Source organism: Equus asinus, chromosome 8 (genome assembly GCF_041296235.1).
Source record: "Equus asinus isolate D_3611 breed Donkey chromosome 8, EquAss-T2T_v2, whole genome shotgun sequence".
In the NCBI taxonomy this organism is placed as follows: Eukaryota; Metazoa; Chordata; class Mammalia; order Perissodactyla; family Equidae; genus Equus; species Equus asinus.
Genome location: NC_091797.1, coordinates 22,125,042 through 22,151,273, shown reverse-complemented (window position 1 = coordinate 22,151,273; position 26,232 = coordinate 22,125,042). Strand labels below are relative to the sequence as shown.

The 26,232-nt window shown below is 57.7% G+C and overlaps 1 protein-coding gene and 1 long non-coding RNA gene across 6 annotated transcripts in view; one reads left to right on the top strand and one right to left on the bottom strand.

Annotated features, from left to right (window-relative positions):
* The first annotated feature begins 1,526 nt into the window (after positions 1 to 1,526).
* Positions 1,527 to 26,232, top strand: part of TTBK1 (tau tubulin kinase 1) — a 41,610-nt gene continuing 16,904 nt past the window's right edge. Inside the window, exons 1-14 of one of the 3 annotated variants that reach the window (XM_070514918.1) lie at positions 1,527 to 1,763; positions 4,780 to 4,937; positions 9,876 to 10,023; positions 10,329 to 10,402; positions 10,609 to 10,749; positions 11,564 to 11,668; positions 12,112 to 12,177; positions 12,636 to 12,728; positions 12,810 to 12,935; positions 14,293 to 14,447; positions 15,415 to 15,646; positions 15,903 to 16,081; positions 18,808 to 19,369; positions 24,746 to 25,024. In XM_070514918.1, the coding sequence (XP_070371019.1) occupies positions 4,830 to 4,937; positions 9,876 to 10,023; positions 10,329 to 10,402; positions 10,609 to 10,749; positions 11,564 to 11,668; positions 12,112 to 12,177; positions 12,636 to 12,728; positions 12,810 to 12,935; positions 14,293 to 14,447; positions 15,415 to 15,646; positions 15,903 to 16,081; positions 18,808 to 19,369; positions 24,746 to 25,024 (2,268 nt within the window). In that variant the 5' untranslated portion in view covers positions 1,527 to 1,763; positions 4,780 to 4,829. Of the gene's footprint in view, positions 1,764 to 4,775; positions 4,938 to 9,875; positions 10,024 to 10,328; positions 10,403 to 10,608; positions 10,750 to 11,563; positions 11,669 to 12,111; positions 12,178 to 12,635; positions 12,729 to 12,809; positions 12,936 to 14,292; positions 14,448 to 15,414; positions 15,647 to 15,902; positions 16,082 to 18,807; positions 19,370 to 24,745; positions 25,025 to 26,232 lie in introns of all 3 variants that reach the window. The other 2 variants (XM_070514917.1, XM_044776712.2) reach the window with 2 other exon arrangements.
* On the bottom strand, positions 19,376 to 24,993 carry LOC123288312 (uncharacterized). Of its 3 annotated transcripts, none has more exons than XR_006531961.2 (4): positions 24,857 to 24,993; positions 22,700 to 22,896; positions 21,215 to 21,319; positions 19,376 to 20,925 (listed from the first exon to the last, which is right to left on the bottom strand). It is a non-coding gene; the product is annotated as an uncharacterized lncRNA (long non-coding RNA). The 3 variants fall into 3 exon arrangements; XR_011504967.1 differs by having other exon boundaries at positions 24,851 to 24,988; XR_006531962.2 differs by lacking the exon at positions 24,857 to 24,993 and adding an exon at positions 24,633 to 24,770.

Sequence of the window (26,232 nt, the reverse complement as noted above, 5' to 3'; positions counted from 1 at the left end):
CAGTTGACCCTATCAGGAGTTTTGAAAATGGGAAGTCCCTTCAGATCTGTCCCAAATTGGGGTGAGGGGGCCTTTGTACTCCTAGGTTGATCATCATTTGGATATGGGATGCCCCAGGAAGGGTGCATGATCTTGGGTGAGGCAGCTCTGTTGGCCAAGGGTAACTCCCAGAGAGAGAGTCAGCTGAGAGCAGTCAGTCTTCAGCACCCCAGGAAGCTGGGGGAATGAGTTTCCAGATTCCGAAGGGGATCTGGATGGCTCACCACACTATCCACTACGCTTCCAAAAACTAAGTGGAGAAAATCCAATCTTCCTAGCATTGCCCACAAGGCTCTTCATCATCTTGCACATGCCCATTCCCAGCTCACCTCATGCTGTCTTCTCAGCCTGGAAGTCTCTCCCACCCTTGGCCTTGGCTTCACTTGTCTGTTGGAAAACTCCTTCTAATACTTCCAATCACAGTTGAATGCACTTCCTCTGAGAAGCCTCCTTTTACTGCTCTTGGAGACTCAAAGATCACTCCCCCAAGCAGAGTAGTTAGGAACGTGGATTCTGAAACCAGGGGTTGAATCCCAGCTCTGCCACTTGCTAGCTGTGTAATCTAGGAAAAATTATTCAACCTCTCTGTGTCTTAGTTTCCTCGTCTATAAAATGGATACAACACAGTAATGCTACCCCACAGAGTTATGAGGATGAAGTGAGTTAATATGTGTAAAGTTAGAACAGTGTCTGGCAGGAGTAAATAGTTGCTGCTGTTATTATTATTGTTGTTGTTATTGAAGGTGCTCAGTATGCATTTGCTGCAGGCATGAAGGATGAAAGGAAGGACCTGAGAGAGACAAAGTGGAAAGTATGTTTGGGGAATGCTGAGTAATCTAACTTGTCAGAAGAGTAGTGGGAGCCTCTATATGGTATTATTACCCAGGTTGGGAAGACCTTTTAATGTCACAGTGGAGTGTGCATCTTATTTGGTAATCAGTAAGAAACGATGAGAGACTTTGTCAACAGATAGGAGGAAGGGCCAAAGAAAGAGAGGGCCAGGTTGATAGAGGAGGTAAGGCGTATATGTGGTGAAGTGAGCATCATAGGTGAGAGATGGTGTTACAAGAAACGGGGGTGGGGACATAGGGGAGGATTGGTGCAGGTGAGGGGAAATGAGTTTAGAAGAAAGTCAGATGAACATATATGGAGGATGGAGTGGGGGAATCAGTTGAGGCTGATGGGGACAGGTGAGGAGGGACAGGGACATGCTGGGAGTGGAGACAATAAAGGGTGATAGAGACAGGTGAGGTTTACAGGGACAGGTAAGGAATAATGGGGCCCTGCTGAGGGATGGGGTCAAGGGAATGCAGAAACCAGCGAGGAGAGCAGGATCATCCGAGAGAGAACCTTAGGGCTGCAGGAGTAGAGAAAGGAGTAGAGTAGAATGTGATGTCAGAGAAAGGGCGGTGATGTAAGAGCCGGGGCGGTGGAGCGGTGATGTCAGGGCTGGTGCTGATGCTGGCGGCGCAGTGCATTGTGGGCAGCTCCCCGCTCTGCCGCTGCCACCGCCGTCACCAGAGGAGGATCGGGGCCGGGCCGGGCCGGGCCGGGATGGTCCCGGTCGGGAGGCTGCCGCCGCCGCCGCTGCCGCCGGAGGGAGCGGGCCGCCTAGCGCCGCACTGAGCCACCCCCGCCCCCGCCCCGCCCCGGCCCCGGGGGATGCGCCGCCCAGAGCCGCTGCCTCCGCCGCCGCAGCCGCAGCCGCAGCGGGCACAGAGCAGGTGAGGCGGGGCGGGGCCGGCCGGCGGGCCGAGCGGGGGTCCGGGAGGGGGTTCCTCCTGTGGGCTCATCCCGCCCGGGCCTGGCTCACCTCCCAGCGCAGCCTTCTCCAGCTCCCCCTCCCTGTGCCGTCTCCGCCCGAGCTGGGACGCTGGCCTACACAGCCTGGGCCGCATCCCGAGGCCTGGAACCGCTCCCTGCCCCCTAGCACACATACCCACCCTCTCCAACCTGTCCTCCAGGGGGTTTGCTCCTCACTTCTCACCTCTGTCCCCTGTCCCTATGGCTTCATTCTCCTGTCACCCCTGACAAGTCGCTCTCAGCTGGCTCCATAGCCTCTCTCCCTTGTCCTCAGTCCCTCCATTCCTCCCACGAGCCACCTTACCTACTTCCTCACCCCTTCAACTGTCACCCAGAAACCCCTCTCGTGGTCATGTCACTTCCTCACCTGTCACCATGATCTCTCTGTCTCTATCTTACTCAGCCCCCTCCTCTGATCCTGTCATCCCTTGACCCTTCCATTCCCCTCTGCCCCCCTCCATACCTCTTTTCACCTGTTCCCATTACCCCTCACTGGTCACATCACCTCTCCTTACCTGGGCTCCCAGATTTCCACACACACCTGGCTCACACCTTGCATAGTTACACATCAACACCTACATTCACACACCATGATGAGCTCCTAACCACTTAGATACGTCTCTCTCTCTCTCTCTTTTCTCTCTCTTTCTTTCACACACACACACACACATTAGCCCCACACTCACATATATGCACACTCTCTGACAGATTTTCATAAAAGCCTCCTCCACAAGCCCTCTCCCTCTACGCTCTCAAGCCTCCACACACCCAAAGGGTCCTCAGGGGACAGCCAAAATCTTTGTGTTTCTGTCGTCCAACCCTGGTCTGAGCTAAGCGTAGTCCTCGGAGGCAGAGTGGGAAGGACAGTGGATAGGGAGAGGTTCGTCATCCTCCTGCCTCCACTCTCCCTTTTCTCAGCTCACCTGTTCCTTCCAGGTTTGCCCATCTATAAAATGGGAGCAGGGCCCAAATTTTCCTCATTAACCTATAGAATCTACCATCACAGGACTGGAAGGCCCGCCAGAGGTCTCCCAGTTCAACTCCTTAAGACTCCCTCTCTCCTGGTTCAATTGCTTCTTCAGTCTTGTCGTCAACCTGTCTCCTCCGCCTTGACTCCAGGACCCCCTGTCCCTCTCTCCCTTCGTCTCTCCCTTCACCCTGCCCTTGCCCTCGCTGCCCTCTGAGTTGATGACCCCTGCGCCACTTTGGCAGAAGGAGGGCAGAGACCTGGCTGACACCCTCCTGGTTCCGATCCTCTGATGCTGTGTGGTTTGGAGGAAAGTCAGCTGAGTCATCTGAAGAAAGACGAAAAAAAGTGACAGTGTCCCTCCCCATGAAGATCCCCTCTCTACATGGCCCTCATGGCACACCACGACCTGTTGAAGGTTGTTGCCACACCTTTACCATCTTTACCACACTGGCCCCTGTATTGTGGCTAGACACAGGCACCCTGGGGAATTATCCCATCCCAAGGCAAGACAGGTCCATGGAGTGCCCACGCCATCCATAGATACCTTAGGCACTCTCCTGCTCTCCACCTCCCCCACACCCAGCCTGAGTAACTTCCCTCCATCTGCAGCTCTCCGGGGTCATTGTGAGGGCAGAGCAGTGTGCTTATAAAGAGTGTAGGGTGAAAGAAGAGAAGACAAGATCCTGGTTCCAATCCTGTACTGGGTTGGCAGAGATCTCAAAACATTGTCTCTCCTGGCCTCCTGTCCATACACATGCACATCATACACAGACACAAAAACACACACAAGCACACACAGACACACACAGAAAGACACACAAAGACCTATATGTACACGGAGGGACACGTGCACAGATACACACACGGACACACACAGTGCACACCCTTACATCTCCCTGGGTAACACTTGCTGGCTCTCCAACCCTCACAGTGGGGAAACTCTCTCTGATATCCAACTTCTACCTGTCCTAATATGACAAGAGCTGTGCTCCTTCTTGTTGGTTCTTCAGCATACACAGAAAGCTGTGGTCAGAGGCTGTCTCAGTCCATGCCCGCCCAGACCGGCTGCCCTCTGTCACTTCTCCGGCCTTCTGCTAGGCCACTCCCACTTTCCTGCTGTCTGCAACTCCCCTAATTCAGCCTGCCTCTCTCCCTCAGAGTGGCCACAGGGCTATCTTCCCTCTAAAATCCATGTTTTGAGCCCATTGCCTTATGTTCACCCCATCACTCATATCCTCATTTCCCAACCCCATGGCTGTGTCAGTGGGTTGGGCTCAGCCCTGAGAATAGTGTGTGCCTCTCAGCAGCTGCATCCTCCTCGCTTAGCACCATCCTCAAGGGGCTGTTGAGTATCTCCTCATTTTCCGATTATCACATCTCCCATGGTTGATTAGCAGGTCTCCATCACTTTGGCATGCGTCTCCCATGGGTCACCCCTTGGTCAGCGGGTCTCCCCTTTCAATAAACCTCAGATGCACAGCTCCATGGGCATTTTGTGGCACAGGGAAGGTGTGGGTTTGGGGGGCCACAGATCGAGTCATTCAGACTGGTCCCTCTTGGCCCAGGTCCTCCCTGCCCAAGCATGGGTCCGAGTCTGGTATGCCCCCTTGGTCAGCAAGTCTCCCCTACATTATAGCATATGGCTCTTTGGGAAACGCTTTCCCCACAGCCTGTTCACCATCATTTTCCTCTCTGTTTTTCATCAACATGTGTGTCCTGTTGCTGGTTTTCACATCTCCAGTTTGTAGTCTGCATCTCCATTCTTGTGGTTAGTATTTCTGTCTTCTCCTCTGACCTCCACCTTGGCGTTTACACACTGCTTCCCCCAGTAAGCCCTGGAGCATCTGCCCAGTGGGCCGGGGAAGGATGCCTGCCAGGAGAATGGAGCTCCCCTCCTCCATATCCACAAGGTGGTCCTAGGTCCGTAGTCTGCTCCACTCAGAGTCCCTTCCCACTCCCCCAGGTAGATGGCCCTCCCAGGGCAGGCCCTGCGGACACCCCTCCCTCCGGCTGGCGGATGCAGTGCCTAGCAGCCGCTCTTAAGGACGAAACCAACATGAGTGGGGGAGGGGAGCAGGCCGACATCCTGCCGGCCAACTACGTGGTCAAGGATCGCTGGAAGGTGGTGAGTGAGTGATCCAGCGGGGTAGAGGGAGGGGCGGGGGGAGGAGGAGAGGAGAGCATCTGGAGACTTGTGAAAACAGGTGCCCTCAGCGCCCCTACTCTAAGAGGGAGGTGTCCCTGAGCTTATTTGCATCCTGCTTGCAGGTCATTATTTTTGCCTACACTTGTGGACAATCGCTTTCTCCCAGTGCCTTCTCTCCAACCCCTCCCTCTCTCACCCCTTTCCCCGCTAGGTCACGTTGGTCGGGCCCAGCCTGGAACAACTCCTGGTTGGATGTCGGAGCAGGAGCTGCAGAGCTCAGTGGGGGGAGGAGGGCGGGGGTGGAGGAGGGAGTTCTTTCTCTGCCGGACCTTGGAGAAGGGCAGTGAGTGAGCATGTGTCCCTCCGCTTCCGCAGAGGACAGAAAGGCTTGGGTTCGGGGAAGGATGCTCTGCGGACTGCTCCCACCGCATCCGCACTCCATCTTCTCCATCCATCCTCCTCCCCTCTCTGGTTCCTGCGGCAGGTGCAACATGCCGAGACTCCATCTCCCAGCGTGCCTTGCTCCTCCAGCTCGGGACTTCAGGCTTCTCCGCCTGCTGGGAGTTGTAGTCTGAGCTTCCTGGGGGTTCGGGCCTGGATGGGAGGGGGACATGTGAGGGTTGAGGGAGAAGCAGTGTTTGCAGAGCTGGATCTACTGTTAAGTCAATCCCTGTCCCACTTCCATTTTGGTCCGTTGCTTAAGAGCACTCTCGTCCTCTTATCATTTTAGGGGTGGGAAGATGTGGGTGGATTGTGGGGTGATAGTGTGTGTGAGCTTGTGGGTCTGCACCAGGGTGGGGAGCCAGGAGGAAGGGAGGGAAAACAGCATAGGTCAGGTCTACACCGAGCCCTTGTGTGTGGGGCGGTCTGGGGGGACGGCTCATCTCACCAGGGGTGTGCGTTGAGAGGAGAGCGGGGCCTGGGCTCAAATGGGTCTCCATGGCAACAACCAGCCAGCACGCAGGTCCTCTAGTGGCCCAGGGAGAGGGGCAAAGGTGACAGCGTCGTCAGAGATGTCTCTGGGACTAGGGGGAAGTGAGGGATTGGAGGGGTCAGGGAGCTCAGGGAAGGCCCTGGAGGAGGACTTCCTGAGAGGAAGGGTAAGGGGACAGAAATTGGGGGAGGAGGAGCCAGGGCAGTAATCAAAAGAATGAGGGTCTGACAAAGTGAGGCGTGTTCCTCAAGACCCCCTGGGTCCTCTGGCACAAGAGAAGGACATTTGCACTGAAGATGTGAGGAAAAGGTGGTGTTCGCACACATGCTGAGTTTGGGTTAGAACTTTCCTGTGCTTGTTGAGGGACGGGTGAGAGGTGAGTGGGCAGAGAAATGGGGAAGGGGGCGGGGGAAGGGGACAAGCCTGCGGTCTTTGCCAGGCTGACCTCCCTTTACTCTCACTCCCTCCCCAGCCCCTGGAGAACTAGAGAGGGTGGGGTGTCAGATGCCTCCCCTCAGCCAGCTCCCCGGGGTGGGACAGAGATGTGAGCAGAGCTCAGGAACCAAGAACAAGCTGCCCAGAGATGGGCTGTGGCCAGGAGAGAATGAGGGTTGTGGCGGTGGGTGGGTATTTAAAAATAATATTTTGGGCTGACCCCATGGCCGAGTGGCTAACTTCGTGTGCTCTGCTTCAGTGGCCCCGGGTTTGGATCCTGGGCGCGGACGTGACACCCGCTCGTTAGGCCATGTTGAGGCGGCGTCCCACATACCACAACTAGAAGGACCGACAACTAAAACATACAACTATGTACTGGGGGGATTTGGGGAGAAAAAAGCAGGAAAAAAAAAAGAAGATTGGCTACAGTTGTTAGCTCAGGTGCCAATCTTTAAAAATAAAAAATAATAATCACATTTTATTCTTTTTGAGGGGTGCTTCTCAGAATCAGAATAGCAAACAATAATAATAATAATAATAATAATAATAGAAACTGAGCATCTTTTCTGAGCACTTACTGTTGCCAGGCAGTGTGCAAAATGCCTTAAATGAATTATCTCAACAACCTACGGAGTAGATGCTGCTGTTATCGCTGTTTGGCAGATGTGGAAACTGAGGCACAGAGATTATTGTTTACTGTTCTGATTCTGACTGGTACTTGGAACTGGGTCTGTCCGACTACCGGGTCAATGGTCACAAGGCTATACTGCTTCCCAAGGATTAGCCCATCCAAGAATCAGGACCATAATGCTGAGGAGTCTTTGTGACCAGTTCTAGTCCACCTGTCTCATTTTACACAGCAGGAAAAATGGAGGCTCAGAGAATTTAAGAAACTCGCCCCAGGTCACCCAGAGCTGGGCCAAGAAGCCAGGTTTCCTTCTTCCTAAGTGAATGCTGATCCTATTGTGTTGTATTTCTCCTCCAATTTAGGGAGGTCCTTCAGTAGGGGAGGGGATGGTGAAAAAATTTAGGAGGGGAGGAATAGGGTCTGGCAAAGGGGAGGTTGAGAGAATGTTCCTCTCACGGGGCTGTGGACAGGGCGGCATTGTGACTTTCATGGGCCCTGGGCACTTTTGCCTTCGTGGGTCCCTTCCTCCATAATAAAGTACTAAAAATGGTGTTTTATGACTGTATTGGTATAAAGAGGAATGAATTAATATTATATATTAAAATTTTCTTTTTGACCTAAAAGTTTATTTTTTCCCTTCTGATTTTAAAAGAAATGAAAACATTTTCATGGCCCCCTAAAAATATCATTATGGGCCTAGCCACTGTGCCTGATGGATAAGCCCACCCAGGCTGGAGGGCGTGGGGAGGAGGGGTGTTGGGTGAGCGGGTGGGTGCAGATGCCCGCTTCCCACCCCAGGGAGGTTCCGTAATGGGTGGGGGGTAAGGAGGGGACGTAGGAAGGAGAAATAGTCTCTGTTCAGAAATGAATGTGGTAGAGAAATACCCTTGGGCACCCTGGGGAATTGGGGAGTAGGTGTCAGAAATGTCTTGGCCGCCCCGAGCCTTCCTCACCATCTCTAGTCAGGATTTTGGAGCCTAGCGGACCTGGGCTTGAAGCTCAGCCCTCCCACTTTTAATCCCAGTGTGGTGAACCGTTCCTAGAACATAGTGGTTAACAGCGTGGCCTCTGCATCAGATGGCCTGGGTTTAAATGAAACCTGGCTTTGCTCCTTGCTCGCAGGGTGACCTGGAGCCAGGTTCTTAACTCTCTGTGCCTTAGCCTTCCTTCTGTGCAAAATGGCAACCGCTATGGCCCTCCTCGCCTGTGTTGTCAGGAGCCTTTGGGGATGAGCTGAGAGGATGTCTGAGAGTCTGGAGCATGGACCCGAGATGTGGTTGTTGTTCCCTCTCCCCTGCCCTTTCTTCCATGCTCCCACACAGCAAACCATAAAGGAATCTGGAAGATACTAGAATCTCCCTTGGGTTGAAAGGTCCCCAGAGGAAGACATGCCACTGCTTCCTTTGAGTCTGTCTGTTCCCTCCTGGTTCTGAAATTTTTTCTAGACGTCTGACCTTAGCTTTCGTCTCAAGTCGAGAGGGACTCTGGTTTTTCCCCGTTCTTCCTCCCTCCTCTTTCCCTGTCTCCTTTCTGGGCACAAGAACCTTCAAGATCCCAACCAGCCTTCCACTTCTCTTCTAAATCTTCCCTTCATCCTTCTCTCTCTTTCTAGAATGGTTTCAATTGTAACCTGCTGGGAACTTCCAGTCCTCAGCTCTGCCCTGCCCCCTTCCTCCCTCCATGCCCATGTTTCAACCACCATTAAACATTTATTGGGCATCCTAGTGCTGAACAAATACTAAGGGGAGGGCTTGGAGACGCAGGAGGCTCAGAGTCAGGAGTTTACAGGCTGGCTGATCAGAGCAGCCTGGATCCAATCATTAGCAAGCCCAGCTGTGGCTGGCGAGTTACAAGCCAACAGGATGCAAGTGAGAGCTCTGGAAGATGCTGAGAGAGGACAGGCCACTCCTGAGGGGCGGGATCCCCGAGGAGGTGACAATTGAGCTGCGCATCTTTCTTAAACCAAACAAGTCCCAACTGAGGGCTCAGCGCCTTCCCGCTGGTCACCCCCTCGTTGCCGGCAGCACCCTTTCTCTCCAAGACCCCTGCGCCTCTGACTTGAAATGATTTTGAATCCCTCCCCATAACTCAGCTTTGCTCATCTCCCCTTGCCGATGCTTCCTCCATCATAGTTTTCCCCTCTGCCTTCTCACTGCCGGCCCTGGATGCTGGAGGAGGGCCCAGAGGGTCAGATCATCTCTGCACTGCCCCCTGGGAGTGGACAGAGTCTCTCCAAACCCCCATTCCCAGCAGGCTCCCACAGCGCCCCCTGCCCGGAGAGAGGCTCACTCTGGTTTCGAGCATCTGAGCTGCGGGCCCCTAGGGAGTGTTGTGAGCTTCAGCAGCGGGCACGGGCAGTGAACACCCTGTGCCGAGTCCCCTAAATACTCCCCCCGAAATACTCTTTCTCTCTGGTGACACCTTTCAGGAGACTGCCAACTGCAGGAAGGGCCAGGTTCCCTGAGGGATCCACCCTGAAGCTGGGAGGTTCTGGAAATTAGTTTTTCTTCTGGATGGAGGTTGCTCAGTCTAGTCAGGGGACGGGAGGAGTGTGACATTTATTGTTCTTCCAGAGAATAAAAGGTTCATGACAGCCCGTCATCTCTTCAGAATCCCATGTCTATATGGAGATACAGGTCTCATACCCCTCCCCTGTGCCTGCTCTGACGTCTGGCTGTGTGTGTGTGTGTGTGTGTGTGTGTGTATGGTTGTCCACCCAGGGGCTGAGCGGTCTGTGTCCAGCACTAGGAGAGGAGGTTGGGGCACTGGTGGGTGGGGCAAGAAAGGGAGGCATGGGGTCCTCCTCTTCAAGGATAGCCACTGCCCCCATCAATGAAGGATAGGATCCAGCAATGGGTGGGATGAGGAGCTGCTCAGCCTGACCCCTGTGTCCCCTATTCTCCTCCCCCCATCTCTGTAGCTGAAAAAGATCGGGGGCGGGGGCTTTGGTGAGATCTACGAGGCCATGGACCTGCTGACCAGGGAGAACGTGGCCCTCAAAGTGGAGTCAGCCCAGCAGCCCAAGCAGGTCCTCAAGATGGAGGTGGCCGTGCTCAAAAAGCTGCAAGGTGCGGGCCTAGGGCAGGAGGATGGGACGGAAGAGGTGATGGGAAAGAAGCTGTGGGGAGGAGATGTAGTGTGGTGGAGGGAAGCAGTGATGGAGCCAGGGGCTAAGGGGGGAGGTGATGGGCAGGGTGAGATGGGACCAGAGTCTAAGAGCAGTGATGGGGCTAAGGGCAGGGGGTGGTGGGAGAAGTGGTCATGGGGCCAGGGCTGGGAGGACCAGGATTCAAGAGTGCGCAGGAGCCCACCTTAGGGCTGGAAGTCAGAAAGAAGGAGTAGGAGTTGGGAAACCCCTGTGTGTGCCCCTCAGGGAAAGACCATGTGTGCAGGTTCATCGGCTGTGGCCGGAACGAGAAGTTTAACTATGTAGTGATGCAGCTCCAGGTGAGTCCTCACGGCCCATCCTCCCTCCACTTGCCCTCAAAAGTTCGGGCTGTGACTCTTGGGGTGGGGAGTGGGGAGGGAAGACTGTGGTTCCGGGAGGAGTGGGGAGTCGGTGCAGGCCTTTGGGGGTGAGGCTGGGCAGAGTGTCATGGTGGTGGTTGGGATGGCAGCTGAGCCGGGTGGCTCCCACCCGCCCCCCACCCCAGGGCCGGAACCTGGCCGACCTGCGTCGCAGCCAGCCGCGAGGCACCTTCACGCTGAGCACCACGCTGCGGCTGGGCAAGCAGATCCTGGAGTCCATTGAAGCCATCCACTCCGTGGGCTTCCTGCACCGAGACATCAAGCCGGTGAGGACTGCCCCCTCCTCCAAAGCAGATGCCCCCGTCCTCTCCGTCTCTGGGTCCCCTGGTATCTTCTCCAGATCAGTAGTTGGAGAGGGGACAGCCTCTTCTACCTGTCTCCTCTTCCTGCTCTCCATCCCAAGCCCCATCTCCTCCTTTTCCCTGCATCCCAGGAGACCCCCTGCCCGCCCCTTGGCCATGCCCAGGCCCTCTCTGTTCTTCTCTCCTCATCCTCTCTCTCACCCCTGGCCTGAAGAGTCCTTGAACCCAGAAAGGTGAAGGGGCTCAGAAGGATGGAGGGATCGAGGGAAGGGGACCAAGGGGCTGGGGCTCAGTAAGGAATTCCAAGTAGTTGATTTTGTGGCATCTTAGATCTTGATGGTGGAAAAACCCTCCAATTTAAAGCAGTGAAAACTGAGCCCAGAAAGGTTGGTTGAATGGCCCAAGGTCACACAGGAAGAACAATGCAGGGCTCCGGCTGCCTCTGAGCAGGATGGTCACACTAAGCCACGCTGCCCTTCTGGGGAGTTTCAAGGATTTAGAGCCGGACAGATGTCGGTTCAACCCTGGCTGGGACAGCACTGCTCTGTGACCTTGGAGAAGCCCCCTAAGCTCTTTGCCCTTCAGTTTCCTCATCTCTAAAATGAGAATAATCACCCTGCCCCTCAGATGAGGAGCTATGACCTGCTGCGCGTGTTGATGTTTTACTTATGTGCGTGGAGGTGGGCTGAGGGTCCCTCACCAGAGCTGCTGTTGCCGCCCCCCGAGGTGGGCCAGGTGGAGTGGAGCCCCGGGGCTCACAGCTGCCGTCTTCCCACAGTCGAACTTTGCCATGGGCAGGCTGCCCTCCACCTACAGAAAGTGCTACATGTTGGACTTCGGGCTGGCCCGGCAGTACACCAACACCACGGGGGATGTCCGGCCCGTGAGTACCGCCACTCGCAGGGACCCCTGACCTCCTTGACCTGCTCCCTGATCTGGGGACCCTTCACCAGGCTTTTCCTGCAGCTGCTTAAGCTGTCACAGCCTGTGTGCAGTATCAGCGTCACCCGACTCTGGGTCCACACTGAGCTGGTCCCCTCCCTCCCTTAGGCTGGGCTCTTGGTGGATGCTCCATGCACAGCCTGTGACCTGTTTACCTGTTCTGGTCAAGGATGGATGCAGGTTCAGGGAGCAGGGTCAGGAGGCAGGTGTAGGGCTGGGGTCGATGTGTCAGGCTTGCTCCTGATCAGGCCAACGTGGAGGGGCGTGGCAGGGGCTGGCGATCAGGGCTAAAGCAGGCAGAGGTAGGCTTGGTAAGCAGGGTTGAGACGGGGCCAAGGTCAGGGGCAGCGGGCGAGGTTCCTGGTGGTGTTCTCCCCTCTACAGCCTCGGAATGTGGCCGGGTTTCGAGGGACTGTTCGCTATGCCTCGGTCAATGCCCACAAGAACCGGGTGAGTGGCAGAGCCGGGCCTGAGGGATGTGGGGGCAGTAGGGGCACAGGGCGGGGCAGAGTATGCTGCTGAGGAAGAGGGTCAGGCAGGCAGCTATCGAGGTGGGGAGAAAAGTCTGGGGCAGGGGCTGGAAGCTGCCACTCCAGACCCTGACTGGAAGAAGGCTCTGCTGTCATCTCCCCTTGACTTCACCTCCTTCCTCGTTTGATGGGATCCCCTCTTCTCTGTTCCCACCACAAATCTCTGTGGGGCGAGGAAGCGCAGACGGAAGTGTTGACTGTGGGGGGTCTATGTATGTGGGTGGGTCAGGGATGGAGCCATAGCTTCAGGGAGACCCCAGCTCTGCCCATAGGGGCCTGGGTGTCAGGGCTCCCTGACTGATGTGCCTCAGTGGAGGGTCAGCGCCCCACTCCCAGGAGGGATCTGAGAGTGTGGGTGACCGCCTCCCCACCCCCCAGGAGATGGGCCGCCACGATGACCTGTGGTCCCTCTTCTACATGCTGGTGGAGTTTGCAGTGGGCCAGCTGCCTTGGAGGAAGATCAAGGACAAGGTGAGCCCTGTGCGGTGGGTCTGAGGAGGAGGGGGAGTGGGGCAGCTGGGGCTCCATCTCCCTGTGCCCTCTTGCCTCCAGGAGCAGGTAGGCATGATCAAGGAGAAGTACGAGCACCGGATGCTGCTGAAGCACATGCCCTCCGAGTTCCACCTCTTCCTGGACCACATCGCCAGCCTCGACTACTTCACCAAGCCCGACTACCAGGTGGGAGGCTGCCACCCTGCCCCTGCCTCCCTGGACACCTCTGTGGGTGACCGTCTCTACAGCCCCCTTCCTGCCGTGGCCCCGCGCCCTTGCCGGCTTGGCCCTGAGCGTCTCTCCCTGGTCATCCCCTGCATGAAACTCTTCTGCGCTCGTGTATACAGTAGTCATAGCCAAGATTTATCAAGAGTTTACCAGTTCTCAGTGCTTTTCATGCATTAACTCATTTAAGTTTCAAAACAAGCCTTTGATGATAATGTGTGTTCCATACGTTATTATTCTAGCACTTAACAATGAATGAATCTGAGTGCTTTCAAGTATTTTGCATCAAAACTCTGCAGGAGGCCAAGTGGGATGATTGTCCCCATTTCATAGATGAGGAAACTGAGGCCTGATAGCAATGGTTAGGAGCAGGGCGGCCCCAGACACATCTTCTGATTCCAAGACCAGTGCTCTTTCTAAGGCACCATTACCCCATGAGACCCATGACCCAGGTCAGAGAATGGGGAAGCGTCAGCATCGTTCTGCCCAGGATCCACTATGTGCCCGGCTGCACATGGCGGGGAGGGCAGACAGTGTCAGGCACACAGTGGGCACTCAGTGAAGTGGGTCCTGCCGGCAGACAGAAGCTGCCCTGCCTTCTGGAGAGAGCTAAGTCAGAAGGGGATGGTCTGGGGGCCTCAGAGGGTCCACAACTGCCCGCCACCTCCTGAACCCAGAGCCCCAGTTCTTGGCAGAAATGCCTCCTTTGGGGAGTAAGAGGCCATGCCCCCCAGTCCTAGCTCAGCCTCATGGGGTCCTCCAGACCACACAGCTGCAAGCACCCCCTGTGCTGAGCCCTGTGCTGACTGCCAGAGATGTAGAGTTGGCAGATTGGCATGTGAACAGTTCAAACTGATGCTCTGTGCCCAACCACGGGAGCTGTGTGAGTGGGCGAATCAGGTGGCTTCAGAGGGAGGACGAGCGGGGAAGGCACTGCAGGCAGAGGAGGCGGCCTGTGCAGAGGCCGACCCCAGGGGATGGGCTTGGGAAACCGCTGGTGGTTCTGGGCTGCTGCTACTTCTGGTGAGATGGCGGCAGTGGCAGAGGAGGCTGGGATGGTAACCAGGGCTCAGATCTCAGAGGGCTTGTGTCCAGCCAGGGGGGCTTAAACCGAGATGATAATTTGCATGCTGATTTGTGTATCGTGTGCATGTTTTCATTTAAAATCAATGTGCTGCTCTCCTTCCAATGCCCCCTCTCAGCCCATCCCTGTCCTGGAAGGCCCCTCTCTTACCCCGGCAATCCCAGCAACTTCCCCCTCCTCCTAGCTAGCCCCAGGGTCACCTCTCTGTCCTCCCGCCACCCCCACCCCCTGCAGTTGATCATGTCGGTGTTTGAGAACAGCATGAAGGAGCGGGGCATCGCCGAGAACGAGGCCTTTGACTGGGAGAAGGCGGGCACCGACACCCTCCTGTCCACAAGCACCTCCACCCCACCCCAGCAGAACACCCGGCAGACGGCAGCCATGTTTGGGTGAGTCTCAGGAGGGGCGACACGGGGTAGGGGCTGCCCGGAGCTGTCTCCCCAGAAGCCAGCTCTTTCCTCCTCTTCCTACCTGGGCACTCCTGGCTGTCTCTCCTGTTCTTGGTGCTCACCAGTGGGGTTCTTGGACCACAGGAAGTTCTGCCACGTCTCCACCCTCAATCTGGGGACAGAACGGGCATCCTCATTTGGAGTTTTTGACCTTCCTGGGAAGCAGGGAGCCCTGGGGGAAATCCCCTGAGCCCCGCAGTTTGCCTGTGTCTCAGTGCTCATGTGCATTCACTCAGTGAACGTGTCTTGAGCTCCAGCGCTGGGCCCTGTGGGGGCTCCGAGAAAACACTTGCAGCCCCTGCCCTCCAAGTGCTCTCAGTTGAGTCTGAGATATTTGTAATTGATGGGTCAGCAATTTCAGAACCATGTGACAGGCACAAAGACAGAGGTGGCCCAGGCAGGGGCCAGAGTGAGCAGGGGCTGCCCAGCCAGCCCCACGAATGAGCCATGGAGAGATGTGGGCAGGGGCTCCAGGTACACACTTAGGAGGGAGACTCAATGGGACTTGCCGGCACATTATGGTGCCCAGTGCTGTGATGACATTGGTCAGGGAACTCCAGAGAGAGTCTTCTCTTTAGACCCATTGCTGGTCTGAAGGAAGCCAGCGGTGCACTGCGTGGAGCTCCGGCGGGGCCTGGGAAGCGGCGGGACCTCCTAAATAGACAGAGCCGGGTGGTGCCGTGCCCATTCCGGCAGCCACGTCTCCTTGCAGCCCTCTGCCAACCTGAGGATGGGCTGGTCTCAGAGGCTTTGCCAGCCAGGGATGGTGACAGGCTAGGGACACCCCACCCCTGCTGGGCCTCACCTGTGTCCACTCCCATGGGGAGTAGTGATCTCCAGGGCCTGTGCTGGTAGAAGAGGGTACCCCTGCCAGCCTTGCCCCATGGCCCCTTCCTGATCTCTCCAGGGTGGTCAATGTGACGCCGGTGCCCGGGGACCTGCTCCGGGAGAACACCGAGGACGTGCTGCAGGGCGAGCACCTGAGTGACCAGGAGAACGCACCCCCAATCCTGCCTGGGCGGCCCCCGGAGGGGCTGGGCCCTGGCCCCCACCTTGTCCCCCACCCCGGGGGTCCTGAGGCTGAAGTCTGGGAGGAGACGGATGTCAACCGGAACAAACTCCGGATCAACATCGGCAAAGTAACTTCAGTCAGGGAGAGCGGTGTGGGTGGCCTTCCCCAGCTCCTGGCCCTGGTTCCCTGGCCCCCTTCCCATTCCCTCCAAGCTCCCTCTCCCCAGCCATGAGCTGCTTGCCCTGCCTCCATAGCCTTGCCCCATCTCAGGGTCACTAGCATCTTTTTGCCTCAACCTCCCTCTATCTCCTTTACCCTGAGAAAACCACTTGACCCACAGCCGCCTTGTCAGTCCCAGCTCATGGACCTCCCCTCTCCTGCAGACCCCCTGTGTGGTGGAAGAGGAGCAGAGCCGAGGTGTGGGGGTCCCCAGCTCCCCAGTGCGTGCCCCGCCAGACTCACCCACAACCCCAGTCCGTTCTCTTCGCTACCGGAGGGTCAACAGCCCTGAGTCGGAAAGGCTGTCCACGGCGGATGGGCGGGTGGAACTGCATGAGAGGAGGTGGGTCTGGGGCCAGGGGGATGGTCAAGGGCCCCCTGGTCCCCTCTGCCTTCACATGGCTGGTCTGGAGGAAAGGTCAGATGTGAGGTGGTGGCAGGGGTACCCTGTGGTGTTGAGTGGGTTATACTTGGGCCTGGGGTCAGGCTGGGTTAGTCAGTGGCAGGGCCCGGAGAGGGGCTAGGGGTGCAGAGGTCCAGCTCATGCCAGAAGGCATGTCAGGGGCAGGCCGCGGAGGGGTAGGCTGGGTCCCCAGGCCCTGGAGGAGGTGAGGGGTGAGTTGGAAGGTGGGCTGATTCCAGAGCCTCTTTCTCTAGAGACTCATTACAGATGCCTCAGAGCAGCTGACTGGGCTCCCTTCAGCTTCGGGGGAGGAGCCTGGGAGAAGGGTTCAGGGAGTGCTCAGCTCAAAGAAGGAACAGACCAATTTTGGGGGTCAGGGCTCAGGGATCTAAAGGTCGGGTGGGACCTGGTTGGTAGGAAGGTATCTCGGAGAGTCTAGAGCCAAAAGCAAGCCTTTAGGATCGGGGATGAAAGGAGGCTGGTTAACCTTGGATGGCCGATGGCCATTAGGACCCGGGACAGATCCTCATCTGAGGTCTAGTGGGTGGGACCACCTCAGGTGGGAGAGCCCCTGAGAGATGTCCTCACCCTCCCTTGGCTCTGGGTGGGGCTTCACCCCACAGCAGGGCTGGGGCCTTCTCTGCACCAGGAAAGGGGTCTCTTCTCAAGGCCCATCCCCAGGGGTGGGGGTCCTTTTCCACTCCCACAGTGTGCCTCCTCATGTCCCACCTCAGCCACGGCCCCTCCTCTGGATTCTGCCCCAAACTACATTCCACCTCCAGGACGGGGAACAGTGCCCCTTTGTGGTGTGGAGACACCCGAGACAGGGCAGCCCTGTGCCAGTCCCTGTGGAGACCCCAGGACAGAGGGGTGGGGGCCCATCCTCAGGGAGCCGACAGTGCTCACCCACACTCTCACACTCACATGGGTTGAACTACCGGGCCCACATTTTCATCCATGGTAGCCCAGAGGGTTCAGGAAACAGGGAGAAACAGGAAGGGCAGTTTGGAGGGGATCTGAGTGGAGAAGAGAGGTGGGAAATGTCCAGAACACAGACAGTCCTGAAGAGCAAACTGGTGTGGCCCAGAGTGACCCCTTGTCTCAGGGATGGTGGGGAAAGGAGGGGCTGAGGGGAGATTTTGTGGAAGGGAAGGTCAGGATCTCGGGAGAGGCAGAGGATTCGGGGGCTCGGGGGCTCTGGGGCACTGGGGAGCAGGAGAAAGTATGAAGCATGTAGCATTTGGATTTCCCCCTCCCCCTTCTTCAACCTCGCCCCCAAACCTTCAGACCCTCTGTTCCTTTGGCACCCTCTGCCTTCATGTCCATCGAAACAAACCAGCTCTCAGGAATCAAGTGATGTCAGCAATTTACATGCGGTATAAATGTAAGACCCTGGGTGGCCTCCCTCAGGCGTGTTTTTATTAAACCTTATTAACAAACCAATAAAAATATTGTGTAGAGTCAGAATTGGCAGGGCCCACATAGGCTGGGGTGGGAGTATATTGGGAGAGCCCCCACAGGTGGCTCTGATCTGCACCCCTCCCTGTCAGGGGCTCCATGCTGGGGGAGAATGAAAGTCAGCCCCTGCCCGCAGCTCGGGCGTGAGAATGTGCACAGCCGCAGAGGAGCTGAGTCTCCCATTGGGGGCACCCTCACATTTGGGAGAGGTCACTTCTTCCTGGGGCGCATCCTCCAACCAGAAATACCGTCACCCTGGGGCTGCTAACACCCCCAGTTGAGAACCCCTGGAAGCTAAGTGAGATTCACAGCACAACTTAAGATAACATCCCCAGCTAGGATCAGCGCCCAGAGGTAAAAAGTCAGCTGGGACCCAGGCCCTGCCTGGCCCAGCTCACAGCCTCCTGGGAAGGCAGAACCCTCAACACACATGTGTTCCACTCTGTGACGACAGGGGGACACAGGGAGCACTGAGGGGGCAAACTAAACCCATGCAGGATGGAAAGGTTCCCTGCAGGAGGTGACATCCGAGTGACCACCGCAGAGAGTGGAAGGACAGGCCGTGTGGAGGGAGCAGCATGCGTAAAGGCACAGAGGTGTGAGCGCATGGGCAATTTGGGGAAAAGCAAGTGAATCTGAGATGGGTCTGGGTGGAGGAGTAGGGAAACTGGGTCTCTGTCTGGCCGCCTGGAGTGCCAGACTAAGGAATGTGGACTGTGTCCTAAGGGCTGGGAGCCACTGGAGTTTGCTGGGGTGGGGAAGCCAGCCAGGCAGGCCTAGAGAGTGGAGGTGGAAGAGGCTAGAAAAACCATCTGCAAACTCGGGCCAGGTGGGTGTGTTTGCCCTGGAAGCAGCAGTAAGGAGCCCCTGCTGGGCTGTGGGCATAAAGTTGACTCTAGGAGGATTCAAGTTTTCCCTGGGGTGGCCCGCAGGAGAGTGTTCCTTGAGCACAGGAACCAGGTTTTATTTTCTGTGTGTTTATATTCCTGGAACACAGTAAGCATTCAAAAATGTGTGTTGAAAGGATGAGATCTTTACAGGGAGGGGGGTTGGAGGGTGACAACCCAGGAGGTGGCTGGGCCGGGCCCAGGGTGGGAGAGGTGCTGTGGTCAGAGGTTCCAGACGTCACACTCCACCCTGCCAACTACTTGGGGTCCTGGGGGGCCCAGAGAGTCTGGGCACTGAGTCCCACATGGGTGGCTTTGCAGGTCACGAATGGATCTGCCCGGCTCACCGTCACGCCAGGCCTGCTCCTCGCAGCCAGCTCAGATGCTGTCAGTGGACACGGGCCACGTTGACCGGCAGGCCAGTGGCCGCATGGACGTGTCAGCCTCCGTGGAGCAGGAGGCCCTGAGCAACGCCTTCCGGTCGGTGCCGCTGGCCGAGGAGGAGGACTTCGACAGCAAGGAATGGGTCATCATCGACAAGGAGACGGAGCTCAAGGACTTCCCCCCGGGGGCTGAGCCCAGCACGTCGGGCACCACGGACGAGGAGCCCGAGGAGCTGCGGCCTCTGCCCGAAGAGGGCGAGGAGCGGAGGCGGCCAGGGGCAGAGCCTGCCGTGCGGCCCCGGGGACGCGGCATGCAGATGTTGGCTGAGGAGGACCTGCGGCAGACGCCGTCCCAGCCCCCCCCTCCCCAGCTGAGCCAGGCCGATGGGAGGTCAGAGACATCACAGCCCCCAACACCCGGCAGCCCCTCCCACTCGCCCCTGCACTCGGGACCCCGCCCTCGAAGGAGAGAGTCGGATCCCACAGGCCCACAGAGACAGGTAAGGCTGGGCTTGCACCCCGCTCCCCACCCCTGGACGCCCACAGTCCTGGCCTGTCGGCCTGGAGTGCTCCCCATGTGCCCCATGGGGGCTACCGACCAGCCCCCAACAGCTGCAGGTTGTGATGAAGGTAGACAGGTTTAAGAGTCTGAAACCATGCTTGTGGGGTGGGCAGGGCTTCCCAGAGGAAGCCCCCTCCAAGTTCTGAGTTGAGTCTTGCACTTGGGGCAGTGTCAGCCATAACAAAGAAGGAGGAAGGCCTCCTAGGCCCAGGGGACAGCGTGTGCAAAGGCCTGGAGGTTGCAGTCCTCCAGCAGTGCAGCGATTGCACACTGCAGCAGACAAGGCTGTGAGGCAGGTCCTGGAGGGCCTTGGTGCTAAGCTCAGGGGTTGGGGCTCGATCCTGAAGGCTTGGTGAGCCACTGAAGGCTTTTAAACAGGATGCGACATGATTACATTGGTGCTTTTGAATGATCCCTCTGGCTGCTGTGTGGAAATGGATTGAAAGGGCATAAAACTTTAAGCAGAAAGGCCACACGGCAGGTGCCAGCAGGAGAGTGCCCTGGTGGCTTGGACCAGGGTGGGGCCTCTGGATGTGGGGCAAGGTGGATGGAGCCAAGAGGTCTAAAGGGGCTGTGACAGAGTGGAGGGGGTCTTGGCTGATGCCCAGTGTCCTGGTGGGTGACAGTGCTGTCACTGAGCGGTTTTGAAGGGAGCAAGAGCTCAGATTTGGACACAATGACCTCACTGTGCCTGTGGGATGTCCACGTGGAGACATCCAGGCTCAGGACAGAGATCTCAGCCAGAGATATGGATTTTGGGGTCTTGCAAGCCACAGGAGTGAGGTCACCCAAGAGGACTGTGTGGGGTGGGAAGAGGCAAGGATGACAGAAGAGCCCGGAAACACATCTGGGGGGAATGAGGGGAAAAGAAGCCCTTGAGAAAGATGAGAGAGAGGGGCCAGAGCATGGGAGGAGCAGCCAGGTAGAGGAGTCCTGGACATGAAGGAAGGAGCAGCTGAAGGGGGTGGACCAATCAGGCTGCAATGGCATCTTCTTGTATGGGAGGACTGAGGGACAAGGCTGGAAGGGCAGGGAGGGGCCAGATGGGGGCTGAATCGCCAAGGCTGGGTTGGGGGTCCACAGCATGTCCCATGGTATTTTGGTTATTTTCTTCTGATAAGGTTGGGGTATCCGAATAGGCAGAAGGCCACTGGCCTGGCGTGGCTCCTCTGTGCAGGGCAGAAGCTGACCTCTGATCCAGGAAGCAGTGCCAACTCTTGCCCTGGGTGCTGAATGGGGCCTGTGTTCCCTCAGAGGGGCTGAGAAAAGCCAAGGAGGTGATGCTGGAGGGCTCATGGGCTGTGCCGCGTTCCACTCGAGCGTCTCATGTTGGGGTCATGCTCCCAGGTGGCTCTGGGAGATGTCAAGGTGCAGGGCCGGGGCCACTTCTGCTGTGGGCTCAGATTGGGAGGCCGGGCCTGCGAGCACACAGGTGCCCTGGAGAAGGGCAGCTCCAAGCTCCAGGCAGGGCTGTACTCAGGGCTCATCCTATGTCTAGAAGAGAGGACCGCTGAGCTGAGATCCTGAGGAGTGTGTGCCCTGGCCTTGCCCTGGACTCTGGAAAATTAAGGGCCCCACCCAGAGAGGTCCTAGCCAGCCTGGGTTGGAGGCTGAGCTGGGGCAGCTGTGAGCTTGCATGACTGCATTGCTGACCTGGACGTTGTTCCCACCAGGACCAGCACTGGGTAAGCAGAAGAAGGGTCAAGATCTGTTTGGGGCTCCCTCCCTCCCCTCTCATTCATTCATTCATTCACTCACTCAGCACCCTTCATTCCATACTTACCGAGCACCTGCTCTGTGCTGGGTCCCAGAGGCATCAGAGATCACAAGCACAATAGGTTGTGCCCACAGGAAGCGCAGAGTCTAGGAAGGCAGACAGACGGCGGTGCTGTGGGTAGAAAGAAAGCCCAGAATTAAAGTCAGGAGGCCTAGGGGCTCCACCCCTCCCTTCCCAGTGACTGTAGGCCAGTGGGGCCTCAGGGTGAGGGAGCTGAGCCACCTGGGAGGTTTTTCTCACCTTCAGATTCCCACCCGTGCCCTGGGAGTCATCCTCACGTTGGGGAATTCCAGCCAAGAGGGTGAGGAGGGAGGTTTAGGGGAGCAGGCACGGGCCTGTCGCAGAGTCAGTCAGCCTAGGGGACTGGAATCCAGGCCCCTGGCTCCACGTCCTGCCCATGACGTGGCTGAGCAATGGCTTGTGTGTGTCTGGAGGGGGTGTCAGGGGTTGCAGGTTTTGGTTTCCCCACAGTGTACAGAAGAGAGGCGGGTCAACCTCCCACGACTGTGTGTGTGCATCTCTGTGTCAGCTTAGCTCACGAGTGTGCATGGGTGTGTGGGGGTGTCCATAGGTGTGCACGTGCATGTGGGTGCACACATCAGTGCATCTGTGTCGAGTATGTAGTGGGTCTACGTGTGTGCAGAGAACCACAGGAGCCGAGAATGCCGATGCCAAAAGACTAACAATCACAGTAACAATTCCAAGGAGCAGGTTAACAGCTGGCACGGCTCTGAGCCCCTTCCTGCTTCACACGTGTATTCCTCCCGACAGTACTGTGAGTAGCACCCCCACTTAAAAAGTATGGAAACCGAGGCTCAGAGGAGCTAAGACTTAGCCTGGGGTCACCAGCTGGTAAGTGGGAGAGCCGGGATTGGAATCCAGGCCCCTGGCTCCAGGGCTGTGCTCTGAGCCGGTCTGTCTGAGGCCTGTGTGTCTAGAAGGGGAGCACACACCGGCAGAGGGAGCAGATGGTTTGTGCGAGTCAAAGAGCAAGAGTGGGTGTGCGCGTGTGTGTGTGTTTTGCGTACACACGTGTGTGCACCCCCGGGCTGGGCCCCATCATCAGATGTGCCTGTGAGTGTGCATGGCGGCATGTGTGTCTGCGTGTGAGCGCGTGGGGTGTGACGTGCTTTGCTGAGCACTTCAGGACCGCAGGGTGAAGCAGAGCCCCTCCTTCGCCGGCGGGGGGCAAGGGGGAGAAATGGGCTGGCGTGTTTTCTCCTTCTTTCTTTGGTCTGGAAGGGTCCTGAGCCCAGCCTCTGCGGGGCTCCCACACCCCGCACATTGGAATCACAGTTTGTGGACCCCCCCCCATAACTGGATTACGGTGCTCAGCGCAGGCACAAAGTCTCTCCAGGGCGCCCCACCCCCAGCCTCGTTTCTGCAAGGAGCCCCTCCTGGACCTAGCTGGGGCTGCTCTGTGTCTGAGGTGTGAGCTTCCTCACAACAGCAATCATTAAAGATCTGAGCACCTGAAACTCTGTCACCTACCCCGTGGGGAGCAGGGACAAGGATAACGTGGAGCAAGCAGGCACAATTTCAGAGCATCTGTTGTTCTTTGGGGCGCATCCATGATCCTTTAAAGCTTTTTCTTTACACACACCTCGCGTTCTTCTCTCGGGAACTGAAGGTGCAGAATAGAAGGCCGGGAGAGCCGGGCAGAGGGGGAAGTGCAGCCAAGGTGTGACCTGGGGGAGGGATGTTTGCCGGTTGTCTCTGGCTGATAACACAGCAGGTCAGCATTCCCTGAGCACATGGACATCTGCTTGGCAGCCACTAGAACATTTCCCTGCCACGTGCCAGGCCGTGTGCTAGGGGCTGGGGGACAAAGATGATCCTGCCCTTTCAGGGCTCAGAGTCGAGAGGGGCGAGTGGGATGCAAAGGTGTGGACGTGGATGTTTATAAGCAAGGGCCATAAGGGAGAAGAGAAGAACCGTTCTCTGCCAGAAACAGGGAGCCTACCTGGGAAACTGGTCGGGGGTGGGGGTAGGTCTCACAGAGGTGAAACTTCAGCTGGGCGTTGAGGACAAGTGGGTGGCCACAGGTGGTGTTTGACCTGAGGGGGCGGGGGCACTCTGGGATCGAACCCCCCTAGCAGCTGACCAAACTCTGGCTGGGGCGTTAAACTCGAGCCCCCTACATGTGCTGTGTGAGGGGCTGTGGGCAACTGTGGCGCCTCGGTCCCTTGGTACCCCTCAGACCCCTACCCTTCGGTGCAGACGGGACTCACTCAGAAGGATCCTAGACTTGCCAAAAAGAAGCTGGAAGGGAAAGGAAGGTGAGGCAAAGACGATGCTCCCAGAATATTCTGTCTCTTCCCCTCTCTGCTGGAGGTTCCATGCCAGGTCCCTGCGCGCCCCCCCCCCTTTGACATCTGCAAGGTGACACTGGAGCCCGGGCCCCCCTCCTCCCTCGGCCCTCCAGCAGGTGGCCCAGCCAGTCCTCACTGCCCCACTAAAGCTATTTAAACTGGCCTCAGTCCCAGCCAGAGCTGGGGGTCAGCTTGGGAGAGGTCTGTTGACACCTTCTTCACCATCTCCACCCCCACATGCCTGGGACACTCAGTCCCAATTTCCCTTTTCCCCCTGAGGGCACAGGAGGGCACAAGGCAGGATTCTTCCTGACGGCAGTGAGGCGGCCCAGCCCCTGCCACGGGCTGCCTTGTGGCGTGGCCTTGACGAGGTCAGGGAAATAGCCGCTCCGCTCCGGAGAGATGGTTCCAGGTGCCCCTCCTTCCACCAGTCCTCTGTCCCTCTCCTCTTCTGAAGAGTGATGGAAAGGATAATAAAACAGCTCACATGACACGGCATTCTCTCCGCAGCAGGCTCTGTTCTGAGCGCTCTGTGTATTCTAACATCTAACCCTCAGAGCAGCCCTAGGAGGCGGGAAGCCCTGCCACCTCCGTTTTACAGATGAGGAAGCTCTAGGCACGGAGAGGGGAGGTGACTTGCTTGAGTCACCCAGGTAGTACGTGGTGGAGCGGAGATTCCAACATGAGTAGTTGGACTCCAGGGTCTTACCCTTCTGCTCCTCTGTCACTGAGACCGTGACATCCCCCTGTGATGGGGTGGGGGTGCCCAGGCAGAGGGTGTGCGGGAAAGGTTCTCTAGACCTCAGGAGGAGTGTGGAGTGCAGCTGGGGAGACAGATGGCACACAGCTGCCAATGCACAGCAGGTAACGGTTGCAGAGCGCCTTCCCAAGGGGGAGGAATTCCCAGCCAGAATGGAACTCTGAGCTAGGGAGGGCTAAGCTGGGAAGGCTTCCTGGAGGAGGTGAACCAAGGTCTCTGCAAGGAGACCATGGTGTGAGAAGTGCCAGAGAGGAGGAGCAGGGGGAAGAGCATTGGAGGCCCGAGAGAGCCTAGGTCCTGAGGCAGGATGGGCTGGTCTGCGACCCCCTCCACCCTGCCCAACCCTGCCCACCTGCCCGGGACGCCAGCGCCACAGGGGCTGTGAGCGGTGGGTGGCCCCCGAGACGGAGCTGTCGAGTCTGTGCCTGACGCCTCTTTTCCCTCCACTCTCTTGGTCTCTTTCAGTTGGAGGAGGACAGACTCTCGGGGCACTCCCTCCCGCGGTACAGCCCCCTGCGACGACTGGCGTCCTCCGTGTTCTCCTCCTCCACGCTGGAGACCGAGCATTACCCTCACCCCGGCGGCGGCGGCTCCGCGGGCTCCTCCGGTTCCCTCATTCAGCGCAGCCGCTCGGCGGAGAGCAGCCCCGTGCGGGCGCCCCACCGGCGCCACGCGCCCCTCGCCGCCGGCAACCACAGACTCGTGCCCTCGGTGCTCCGCATCTCGCGGTCCCAGCTGCAGCAGGTGTGGGCCCGCTTCACCCACAAGACCTAGGCTGGGCCCCCCCCCTCCTGGAGGGGGCAGGTGGGGGGGGGGTGGGGAGCAGGCAGAGACCGTGGTTCCTTCCCAGGACGCAATAATCACACACTCACACACCCATCCCACCCCATCATGCAATACAGCCCCATAACGTTGGCCCAAGGTACTGTAATACCACCCCCACCGGCTCCCTCTGCTCGGTGCCAGCCAAATGGTGCAGGGAGGGTGGGGCTGTCGGTGCCGTTTCAGACAGGATGGGTGCCCTGGGCCGGAGCCACTGGTGGGTCCAGAGTCCAGTGGAAACCAAGGTGTCAGGGAGACAAGGCATGCTGGGTCGGAGTCGGTCTGGCATGGGGTTTATTCTGTTAAGCTGTGATCTCTTGGTGTGGCTGGGCCTGGTCCACCATGAGGCGGGTGCCAGGAGACTGGGACCCTTTCGGCGTGCTAGGTTTCTGTCTATCTGCGTAGGGCGAGGTGTGTGGCCCTGTGTATGAGATGGGGGCCTGGCCAGCCAGGTTTGGGGTTTGGTGGGGAGTGACTCTATACTCAGTGATATGGGGGAAGCGGCCCTGTGACCGTGAGCCTTTCCCATGCCATTGTCACAGAGGGCAGAGTCCCTGACTCCCACGTCTCCCCCAGGAGGCCTGGAGCTCAGTCCACTGTAGGCTGCCCCTCCCCCAAGGCATATGGGCCATTACCCTCTGGTGAGATTTGTTGCCTGGCCTAGCTCCTTAGGAGCTGAGGATGGATGAACAGAGGCTTGGGATCTGCCCCTCAAAGCCAGCTGGAGCCCAGGGGTGAGGGGACCCAGTCTAGAAGCAGTGGTAGAAGGAGTGGTTGTTAAGGATGAGGCGAGACCTGTGAGCCCAGGATAAATCCCAGACAGCAGCAGCCCTGCCACTGCCGCCTTGTAGGGTGACTCCTTCCTCAGGTGCTCAGCCAAGCCTCTTGGCCCCCAGGGGCCGTGGGGACAGAGCACAGGGTCGGCAGATCAGACGCGGATCTGGAGATGAGTGAGGATCAGGAGGCCAGATTGCTTATGCTCTTTCTGCCTATTTCTCAGCCCCCAACCTGTCACTGCAGGGACCCCCAAGGTTCCCTGTCTTCATTCCTATCGATGTCAGCCAGTACCTCCTTTACCCTGGGAAATGGGGTAGTGGTGAAGAAGTCTCCAGGAAGGGCAGTGCCTGTAC